The sequence below is a fragment of the Nicotiana tomentosiformis genome, chromosome 2, assembly GCF_000390325.3.
Source record: "Nicotiana tomentosiformis chromosome 2, ASM39032v3, whole genome shotgun sequence".
NCBI classification, from domain to species: domain Eukaryota; kingdom Viridiplantae; phylum Streptophyta; class Magnoliopsida; order Solanales; family Solanaceae; genus Nicotiana; species Nicotiana tomentosiformis.
Genome location: NC_090813.1, coordinates 26,543,408 through 26,555,481, shown reverse-complemented (window position 1 = coordinate 26,555,481; position 12,074 = coordinate 26,543,408). Strand labels below are relative to the sequence as shown.

Sequence of the window (12,074 nt, the reverse complement as noted above, 5' to 3'; positions counted from 1 at the left end):
TATCCTGTTTGACCCATGGATAAGCGTAAACGATAATTTTGCGCGAGTAATACTACTAGCAAAGAGTTATAGTTCACCTTATGTTGTTGAAATCTGACTTGCTGAACTCTTAAGATATATGCACATGAAGTACAGGATCACAGAAATTTTTGTAATGAAACTGAAAGGGGCTTGTGCTTTACTTGCTCAAAAGGAATTTCGATTAATAGTATAGTCTTGGCTAAATAACATAGTATTATTTTAATTAATTACCATTCAAGAGTGAATGTGAATTAAAAGAAATTATGGTTACTTCAATTGCCTCATTGCTTTTGTTATTCGTGATTTTAATTGGTGAGAAATGATCCTGATAAGGTAGTATGTCAAATTTTCGATGAAGCATGCAGCCTATTTTCTATATGTTAATGCTAGAGGCGAAGTGCTGCAATAGCTACTTTTAAGTTTACTATTTAAAATATATCCACAATTTATAATGTATTTAAAGATTAGCTAATTCATTCAAACTTCAGGATTAAGTATCCTGAATTTAGAAATTGAGGACTTAGTATCCTGAATTTTTGAACTGCTAATTTAAAATTTAGGACTAAGTGTTCTGAATTTTTGAAGTACTAATTTAAAATTCAGGACACGCATATATATATATATATATATATATATATATATATATATATATATATATATAATGCACCGCAGAACAGTTATGCGGTCGCATAGTCGACCACATAATTGATGTCTTGAATTTTGAACTTTGAGGTTTAATTCTAGGATGGTGTGTCTTGAAGTTTAGGCGATATTGACCAATCTTTAAATACATTGTAAACTGTGAATATATTTTAAACAACATGCTTAAATACTTTGTGTCATTTCCACAATTATTTTTATCTGGAACTTTTAAATTAGACATTCACTTATCACTTCTTAGAGATGAAACCTAAGAATTCGGAACCATAATTTCAGCTATTGCTTTCGGAAATAAACTATCACTTCTTAATATTTTATGTAAAATTATTGCTTTGGGAAATAAACTTGTGCCACATAAAATTGATCCAAAAGTGCTTCAGTTATAAAATTTAGACATTACATAAAATATTACGTGGCAACAACATCTCCTGGAGCCCCGAAAATCAATGCATGTTGCGCAAATTTGCAGAATTGAAGTGCTCCTCTGGTTTAGTATTTTGGCACAAATATTAAGAAAAATATTTAATAAAATTAATTATAAATAAAGTTGACTAAATTATCTTTATCTCTTACTTAAGTGAGTAAATAATGACCTTACATGTACCTTTTGGAGTCTTCGGCTTGTTTGGATGGTTGTTACGTATTGTATTGTATTGTATCGTATTGTTTTAAATATAATGTTTATTTTGATTGTTATTTAAATTTTGTTGTATCGTATCGTTAAATTTGTCGTTATGTAGTGACGAAAAATACCACTTTATATATTTAATAATCGATTTAGTGTGATCGCGTCGTTATCTTTTTTTTTTTCCCCTCATTTTGTCCTTCATTATTATTAAATAATCATATTTTATCCTTTACCCTACCTTTTAATATAATAATTGTACCTCGTACCATACTTTGTCTGTGTAATATTACAAGTTTATTCTTCACATTATTGGTGCATGACATCATGAAACAACGACAAATGATACAATCTATCCGAACGTTGTATTCATCAAAATAATACAATACAATATAATACAATACGATACATTATGAAACGAAATTTGAAAAAGCAATTAATAGGAGAACTTTTCTTCGTTTATTCAAATAATAATTATTTAGACCAAATTTAAGAATGGCAAATGGCAAAAGAATCGTGGGAGATAAATCCGGCAAACAAATTTTCCCAAAACAGACGCTCCGTATTAAACATAACTTTTAATGAAAGTTTATCCAAATTTAATTCCTATCCATTTAATAGATAAATCCGCGATTAACTTTCCATTCCTAAATCTTATTATAATAATCTCAGCCTTTTTTTCCTTCCCATTTGTTTTGGTTGACTCATCTCTCTCTCTCTGTTGTTTCTCTATAAATATTCTTCACACCCTTTCATCTTCTTCCTCCTCAGTTTCTTTCTCTCTAACATTAAAAAAAAGGTAGAAAAACTCTTTGTGAAACTCATAAAGGAAAATGGAGTTTTTAAGGAAGTTTTCTCTTTGGCCTTTGCCAGTTTTTTTGATGTTTTTTGTGGTAGTTTTTACCAAAAATGGGATTAATGCTTCACATGAAGTATTTATGGAATTGCAATCTTCAAGTGCTGTGAGTGTAAGAAAAATGCATAGAACTGGCTACCATTTTCAACCCCCTAAACACTGGATCAATGGTATGTCTTTCCTCACAACTCTCTTTATTTTTTTTATTTTTATTTTTATTTTTTGTTTACATTCATATGGATATTTTTTGCGGTTGTATATACAGGATTTTATATGTATCGGCCTATTGATATCATTTGTCTTGTAAATGTGTTTATTAGAGACGAAATGGTGGTTTCAAGGTTTTATTTTATGTCTCAAATTGATATTTACTTTGCATTATTTTCAAGTGTATATATTAATACTGATTTTTAAAGAAATATTTATTCGCACACATGTATAAGAAAAGGGTATTTGTAGTGATATATTCTTCTATCTAATGGTTTATGTATGTCTGGTGCGATGTCTTATGATTTTTGTTTTCTTTTATATCTCTTCTCCCTCGTGCATATCACTGCATTGTAGAGGAGTTTAGAAAATTAATATAATTTTTTTGTAAATTATATTCCTCCCATATTCCTTTTTTATTCGTAGTATATGTTTTTGGTACACTTATATTAACATTCATTTAATAGCATTTATCATATATGATATTTGACTAAATTATCATTATCTCTTCCTAGAAAATAGTAGTTGAATAGCATTAGTTATAAATGATTATAAATGATATATACCTGCTTGAAGTAGTAAATTAAAGATGGAATTGGAAAAAATAATTAATGTGGCTTGATTTTCTAAAGCTATACAAATAGAAAGGACCTGAGGGAATAATCATGTCATTATTGTTTTGTTGTTCTTATCATTATAGTACTCAATTTTTATGGTCAATTGGACATAGATTATGTGAAATTATAGGCTTTTGTTTTAGCTATCCTGTATAGGACTATAGGAGTAATAAACAGAAGAAAAAACACAATTCCATTTTCTGCAATCACCCAACCTCTTTATAGTCTTTACAAAAATAATAAACCTTTTTTTTAATTAATAGTACTACACTGGTATACATCCTGTCCGTTTTAAATGTCGTTTTAGTCAATATAATTTTTTTATGAAGCAAGTGTAGCCCATTGTTTTAATAAATAATTTATACATTTTTTTAAAAAAGTTTCTCAACAGATATTATTCAAATTTGAGGAGAGATAAATGATAGTTTAGTCAAATAATCCATATTATAAATGCTACGAGGTAGTAGTTGCTTATCCAAAAGGATTGTTACACAAATAGTCGTCCAGATTTAACGTTTACTTTTTTTAGCCGGTATACATAGATTATACATTGATTATACATAGTTATACATAGTACATGAATTATATATATATATATATATATATATATATATATATATATATATATATATATATATATATTATATTATATTATACATTCGCCGACTATTTTAAGTTTAAGAGATTAGGTAGACGACTATTTGTTTTAAATTTTCTATCCAAAACGAGACATTAATTTTTCAGCCGATCAAAAAAGAATTTTTTGCTAACCTTCTTAGTTCTTCATCAGTTACTGTTGCTGATTACATTATGTGGTTTCTTTTGAATTTACTATGCCATTTTTCAATCCACAAATTGACTAATTTTTTAAAATTATATTGAGATTTTCAGCAACAATGAATGTTCTTTTCATGTTGCAGATAAATAAATAAATAAATAAATAAATAAATGAATGAATGAATAGAATCAGAACTAATTGAAGGATGGGAAGTTAACATTTTATCAGTCTTGTCTTTTCTTCCTTAAATATTTCTCGTTTAGAACGATATATTCGAAGAGTTTCTGCTATTTGAACTCACACAGTGGGGCTTGCATGAGTTGGTTCGATCCCATAACTAGCTTCGACACCAACTTAGAAAAACTATATAGGAGTAATATATTTCTCTGTTTTAATGCTGAAAAAGACAAATAATCTTTTTGTATTTCCTAGATTTCTGTATCTGTTCTGTGACAGTGAAATTTACTTCCCAAAATTTCAAACTATGTGCTTTTAGCTGCATATTTGCACTAGATACAGATAGTGACAAAATGATGAGTATTAAGAATTTGAAATTTATGTGTTTCTATACCGACCTCGCATTAGTATACGAGGTTTACGGTCAACAATATATATATATATAATACAAGATTAGGACAAAAGCTATTGACTTCATGTGAACTTCTAAGATAGGTCCGCCCTTGGAGACAAATACTTCTCTTGATCTTAACATTATTGTGATTGTGTCATTTTATTAATAAAAAATAGACTTAAAAAAAAAGCTTTTTCTTTAAAATTTTAATATTTGATTTGATCCTTAAAGGAAACGAATTAATTGGGTAAGGCTGTATTCGTGTGATCTATAAGTTACGGATTCGAACCGTGGAATCAGTTAATAATGCTTGCATTAGGGTAGATTGCCTACCTCACACACCCTTAGATGCAGCCCTTCCCCGGACTATGTGTTAATGTGAGATACTTTCTGCACCAGACTGCCTTGTTTATAATCTTGCATAAAATATTTATAGCAACTCACTAGGCTCTGTGATTGGTTTCCATGTTTGTTCTTTTATGAGATTTTATCTAAATATTCTATTCCATACTTTCTTATTATACAATTTTTCAATTGCATTGAAATGTTTTTACTAATCATTTTCAATTTACTCCTTTTTATGGTCTTGGCTCGGATGCTTCCAAACAACAAACATTAGATCCCAACGGTGAGATCAAGTTTTATAATTACTGCTTTTTACTAAATTTTTAGCTAAAATCATATATCAATTACATTAATCTGGTTTTTTTTTTCAACATTTTTTTCAACAGGTCCAATGTATTACAATGGAGTCTATCATCTATTTTATCAGTATAATCCAAAAGGGGCAGTATGGGGCAATATTGTTTGGGCCCATTCAGTTTCCAGAGACTTGATTAATTGGGCCCGTTTAGAGCCTGCAATTTATCCGTCCAAAGTGTTCGATAAATACGGTACATGGTCCGGGTCAGCCACTATTCTTCCCGGTAAAAAGCCCAAGCCCATTATCCTCTACACTGGAATAGTAGATGCCAAAAATACCCAAGTCCAAAACTATGCGATACCCGCTAACTTATCCGATCCATTTCTTCGTAAATGGATCAAGCCCGATAACAACCCGTTAGTCGTTGCTGACAAGAGCATCAACAAAACCCAATTCCGCGACCCGACAACGGCTTGGTTGGGCCGAGACGGGCATTGGAGAATTTTGGTTGGTAGTGTTAGAAAACATAGAGGAAAAGCAATATTGTATAGAAGTAAGGACTTTATGAAATGGACTAAAGCCCAACATCCACTTCATACATCAGCCAATACTGGAAATTGGGAGTGTCCTGATTTTTTTCCAGTATCATTGGAACATTCAAATGGTTTGGACACATCATTTGATGGTGACAACATTAAACATGTTCTTAAGGTTAGTCTTGATTTGACTAGGTTTGAGTACTATACAGTTGGTACCTACGACACAAAAAAAGATAGGTATATTCCGGATAATATATCGATGGATGGATGGAAGGGATTGAGACTCGACTATGGCAATTTTTATGCATCAAAAACATTTTATGACCCTAGCAAAAATCGACGAATTTTGTGGGGTTGGGCTAATGAATCGGATGCTTTTCCTATCGACGATGTCAAGAAAGGATGGGCTGGAATTCAGGCTATTCCGCGTAAAATATGGCTTGATCCTAATGGCAAACAGTTGGTTCAATGGCCCGTTGAAGAATTAAAAACCTTGAGAAAGAATAAGGTGCAATTAAGAAACCAGAAATTGAACAAGGGAGAAATAGTTGAAGTTAAAGGAATCACACCTGCACAGGTTTGAACTTTTTTTTTTTTTTTTTAAGTAACAAATAAATTTTTCATTTATTTATGAAATTAGTGTGACAAGAAAGGGAGTGTTGGCGTAGCTGGTAAAGTTGTTGTCATGTGACTAGGAGGTTACGCGTTCAAGCTGTGAAAACAGCCTCTTGCAATAATGCAGGGTAAGGCTGCGTACAATAGACCCTTGTGGTCCGGCCCTTCCCCGGACAACACATATAGCGGGAGCTTAGTGCACCGGGCTGCTCTTTTAGTGCCACAAGACAAAGTAAGGCTAATTTATGAGTGTTAATTTCATTGGCAGGCTGATGTTGAAGTGACATTTATCTTTTCAAGTTTGGACAATGTAGAAGAATTTGATTCTAGTTGGGATGATCTTTATGCACAAGATGTATGTGCCATTAGGGGTTCAACAGTTGAAGGTGGACTTGGGCCATTTGGGCTTCTAACTTTGTCTTCTGAAAATTTGGAAGAGTATACACCTGTTTTCTTTAGAGTGTTCAAAGCTCAAGATAAATACAAAGTTCTCATGTGTTCTGATGCCTCAAGGTTTGTTTTCTTTCTATGTAGACATCTATTGAGACCCCCCCCCCCCCCACCCCAAAAAAAAAAAAAAAAAAAACCTTATATCTCATACATAAATTGTTATCAAAATGTTGTTTTTATGCTTTTGCAATTGGCTAACCTTGTTATTCAATTTTTTCTACCCTTTTTGGCGACAGGTCAACCCTTAAGGATAGTAAGAAAATGTACAAACCCTCTTTTGCTGGATATGTTGATGTAGATTTATCAGACAAAAAGCTGTCCCTAAGGAGTCTGGTAAGCTTTCTTTTAATTTTTTCCCTCTCAAAAATGTATTTAAGTGGCGTTTGGGCATATGAAATATGAAAAATAGCTTTTTGGAGTTTATCAAATTCCAAAAAATTCCAGAATTCAACTTCAAGTTGGATTTGGAATTTCAAAAAAAAAGAAATAAATTAAAAAGTGAATTTTTTAATGGCCAAACGGGCCCTAAAACTTAAATTCTCACTTTCGTTTAGTTTTCTTTTGTGTGGCCGTTGACAAATTGTTGACCTTTCTTTTCTTCCTTTTGCAGATTGATCACTCGGTAGTAGAAAGTTTTGGTGCTGGTGGGAAAACATGCATTACATCAAGGGTATATCCGACATTAGCCATCCATGACAAAGCACATTTATTTGCTTTCAACAATGGCACTGAAACAATCACAATTGAGACTCTTGATGCCTGGAGCATGGCTAAATCTAAGAGATAATGAATTAAAATGTTGAGGAAGCTGAAAGGAGAAAAAATTATAATTGATCGTCACTTTTCTGTTTTTTAGTTTTATTGGCCTCTTTCGTTTTGGAGAGAACTTGTACAGATTCACTACTTTCTGTTAATCAGGAATAGTTTCATGATATTACTACTGAATAATCTTTTTATTAAAAAATGGATCATCTTTCGTTGCTTATTTCTTGCTTATCAAAGATACAAAAGTTGACCGCAAGGGTTGGGGGAGTGGTTTATTACGTGGGAGACCTGAGATCAGCGGCATCTCTAAGGCTTTGGACAGTGAGGCCATTGCCTTAGGCCCCCAAATTTTGAAGGCCCCAAATTTATTTTAAATTATTATTATTATTGTTATTATTATATATTATATAATTTATATAAATAATTAGAATAAAGAAAAGTGTTACAGTATATTTTTTGTTACTTGATTGAGGTTATTTTATACAATAAATTTATAAATTATGATAATTTTCTTTCCTCATTAATTAGTATATTTGACAAGAGTGATTTGCTCCAGTGGTGAGCACCCTTCACTTCCAACCAAGAGGTTGTGAGTTCGAGTCACCCCAAGAGCAAGGTGGGGAGTTTTTGAAGGGAGAGAGTTGAGGGTCTATCGGAAACAATCTCTCTACTCCAGGGTAGGTGTAAGGTCTGCGTACAAATTACCCTCACCAGACCCCACTAATGAGATTATACTGGGTTGTTGTTGTTGTTGTTGTTGCTTCACTCTTCAATTTTAATTTTATCTTTTATATATAGGAATTAAGTTATATATATTGACAGCATAATAAATTTCTTTTATAATGTTCTCTGAAACAACATGAACACAAAAGCATTCATCCACCAATTTTCTTTTAGTGTAATTCGACATATTATATTAGGTTATTTATAATTTATTTTAGATATTCACCCATAAGTGCTACTTAATAGAATGAAATACAATCACCATTTAAATTGATAAGACGGAGTAAATATTTTTTACACCGTCAATACTCAAAACTTAAGTTATTACGTTATGTACGTTTTTTTTTTCTTGTTTGTGATATAGCTTAATCAAAATTTTCACTGAGTTCTAGACCTCAATATTCGATAGTTCACCGCTTTATTTTTTGTGCTCTTTTTCCTAAATTATTTTTTGAAATTCACTTTTTGTCTTAAATGATTTTTTTGTTATTTAAAAAGCAAATTTTGTTGTTAGTGTAAATATTTTATAAAATAAATTTAAGGGCCTCCGAAAATGGTTTCGCCTTAGGCCCCGAGATCTGTTGAGCCTCCCTTGCTTGAGATCGATTCTCTTACCAGCAGCCTCCTCGGCCAAAGCTCGTTGCATCGGGATTGCTTAGTGCAGTTTACATTTTCAGTGTGATTTGCGAGATATTGCACACTAAGCAGACTACCCGGTGCGCATCCGAAAAATAGCGGCTACGGGGTTTCCTGGAATTTTTTCCAACAAAAAAAAAGACACAAAAGTTTAGTTATACTTTAAATTCATTCATGAACTCGAAATTTTCAGGGCGAAGTGAAGAAGTAGTCACTTTTAAGCCCGTCTTAAATAGGGCCTTTTTCACTTTTAATCTGAGCCAGAAACTAATTATATTCGATAGCCGAAAAATATATAAAATTTGTATAAATTTTGTATATAACATACAAAATATATATATATATATACAAAAAATATACAAAATATATACATTGTTTCGGCGAGAGTGTCTAACTGGATGCCATGTTAGGGGCTCAATTCATAAGTTCGAGGTGGAGACAAAAAGTGATTCACGTCGTGCCGCTACGTTAAATCAGGCGCTTGTTGGGAGGCAACCCAGCGTTACTGCTTTCTTTTATTTTTGTTTACTTTTTATTTTATTTTATTTTTATTATTTTGTAGTATTTATTTTTGTTTTGTAGGATTATGAGCATAGGAAGCAAAGCCATTAGAAGAGTGCAAAAGCGAGCTAGATGGTGAGGACTAAGTGTGGGGTGCCCACACAAAGGACGATGCCTGGGGGAAGTCTGAGTACCTCGTGAGCCGCTATTGCTTCGGCCTTTGGCCTACCAGGGAGTCTCGTTTACCCTCTTATTATTTATAATGTGCATTGAGGACATTGCAAAATTTTAAGTGTGGGGTGAGGAGATCGTTTGGATAAGTTTCTGTGCTATTTTAGCTTAGTTGTAGTACTCATTCTTAAGTGTAGTAGCTTTTGTGAAGGAAAAAAAAAATGAAATTAAAAAAAAAAAACGAAAAAGTAGAAAAATTGGACTTTTCCCGACGATTGATCTCCTAGACAGTTTTCTTGAGGGATTAAAGTCTAAACAAAAATTTAAAATATGTCTTTTAGCTTTCTTTAGGTAGTAATAATCCCCTGTGGTTTTTCTTTGTGCCTCGGTTCTTTTCCATGGGATGTAGTTTGAACCGGGTAGTTTTTTCTTTCCGAGTAGATTAGGAATTTAGGGAATAAAAGGAGCAAGAATGATGAACCTAGGCGCCCTTGACTTGTTTGATAGTAACATATTTATACTTTCGCATGTGTAGTATCTTCTGTATGATTTGAATTTATTGATGATGCCTTGTTAAATTGGATAGTATATTTTGTGGCGCCTATGTCTCGTTTACATGACTTATGTTCACCTTGTGTTTAATACTTAATATCTCGTGGCTCCGTGAATACTTGCATTGCTTGAGAGTCGGAATGTGATCGTCCTTAGTGAGTCATGTGCCATGTGTGGTGAGGTTTTTTGTGTTGTCCATGTATTGTACTTGTGTCTAGAACTTGCCCGGTATGTGAGTTGAAGCGAAATTTTAGGTGATGCTCGGTTTGAAAAATGATTTTAGGCTTTCTTTGATCTTTTTGAGCTTATTGCTTATCACAAATAAAATCTATCCCTAGTTAACCCTTTTTGAGCCTGTAGACCTTTTATTTGGTACCCACATTACAAGCCTATACCCTTTTTATTCTTAATTGACATTGTTTTGATCCTTTTACCTCTTAAAGCACTTTAATTGTTAGATGAGCGCTAAAAGAAGTAAGAAGGGACTAAGTGTGGGGTGACTTTTGAGTGGAACCAATGAAAGAAAGAAGGGTGCGCTTATTTTGTAAAATAATACACCACTAGCGGAAATTAAAAGAAAAAAAAGAAGAAGAGAAAAATCTGGAAAAAAAGAAAGAAAAATATAGATGAATAAATTGTTGTCTTGTTCTTGCTAGTGGGTATGAATTAAAGTAGTGCTTAAAGAAAGAGGAAATATTGTTGGGGGTGATATTATTTGTGAAATTGAAGTGGTGTTGAAGAATTTGTGCTTAAGTTATTTGGTGATGTATTAAAGTGCTTAGGAGGTTGAGTCACTATTCCTAAAATATATCCTACCTTTCCCTTAGCCCACATTACAACCATGAAAAAGTCCTAATTGATTTTAGATCGAGCGAGCTTACATTAGTAGAGATTTACATTAAGGGCAAGCATATGGTACCAATTGCATGCATGTGACTTCTTTGTGAGAGTGAGCGATTTTCTTTGATATATGTGAGTCATTAAAATATATTTGATCATGAGATTCGAATGTGTGGATTGAACTCGCTCTCTTGTTCTTGTTGTGAGGGCACATGGTTTCACGAGGGATAGGTAACGTTATTAGACTTCTCTATGATGTTGGTTGTTCAAGCCATGAGTGCATAGTGACATTGAGTCGGTTTTTGAGGTTAGGATTGTTGTGAGCATGTTGTCTTTGTTCGAATATTTTTAAAAGAATGGCTTAAGTAAAGCGAAGGGTATGTGATGCATAGCCTAGAGCCTAATTGTTGTAAATAACCACGGTCAGAGGTGCAGTGTGCTTTGAATGATAAGAGCTCAATTTTGTTTCGTCTACTATAGGATGGTTTGTTCGAGGACGAACAAAGGTTTAAGTGTGGGGTAGTGATGTTTGGCATATTTCGATATGTGTTGATGTTACTTTGCCCATGTTTTAACCACTTTTTGATGTTATTTAATCTTTAAAACACCCAACATGGTGTAATTATTGGTTTGGTGACTAATTAAGTTATGTGTGACGATTTAAGGTGTTCGGAGTGCAAAATATGAAGAAAAGGTGGTTTAGCCAGAGGAAGAAGGGTTGGATGCGTAGCATCCAACCTAGGAAAACATCATCCTGCATGCAACCTTAGCAGTGAAGTTGGGCCATAGCGTCCGCCATCGCGTGCGAAACTGGGAAGTAGAAGAGAAGGCTGGATGCGTCGCATCCACCTTCGCAGGCAAAAATTGAAATGGAGGACAAGGTGGATGCGTCGCATCCACCTTAGCATCAATCCCTGAAGCCGATTTGGACTAGGAATAGGAGAGCTTTGGCCCACGACTTTTGTACGCAATATATAAGCTAAAAACGCCTCTTTTAGGTTATCTAACATATTGGGAAGAGGGAAAAAGCCACGACAAAGCTGTGGAGGCCGGAATTCATCAAGTTTCTTCTTTCTCCCACCAAACTTAGTAATTTTTATGTTTCTTTGTATGATTTGTTGTTTGGCTACCATGTCTATGTGGAGTTAAACTTCACGTTCTAGGGTTGTGGTTCTTTCATGACTATTGTTATTCGGATATTGATTTTGACTTCTTGATTTATCATATTAGTTTATTTATTCAATCTTGCACTTAATTATTTAATTGCTTGATCACCAATTGAATATTATCTATGAATCTAGAAT

General features: G+C 33.1%; 1 protein-coding gene across 2 annotated transcripts; it reads left to right on the top strand.

The window, feature by feature from the left end:
- Positions 1-4,836: 4,836 nt before the first annotated feature.
- LOC104089280 (beta-fructofuranosidase, insoluble isoenzyme 1-like) lies at positions 4,837-7,404 on the top strand. Of its 2 annotated transcripts, XM_009594128.4 has the most exons (5): positions 4,855-4,963; positions 5,067-6,094; positions 6,401-6,645; positions 6,819-6,915; positions 7,193-7,404. In XM_009594128.4, exons 2-5 carry the CDS (start codon positions 5,072-5,074, stop codon positions 7,367-7,369), a joined length of 1,542 nt encoding a protein of 513 aa, XP_009592423.2. In that variant the 5' UTR covers positions 4,855-4,963; positions 5,067-5,071; the 3' UTR covers positions 7,370-7,404. The 2 variants fall into 2 exon arrangements, with proteins under 2 accessions (XP_009592424.2, XP_009592423.2); XM_009594129.4 differs by lacking the exon at positions 6,819-6,915 and having other exon boundaries at positions 4,837-4,963.
- Positions 7,405-12,074: the final 4,670 nt, after the last annotated feature.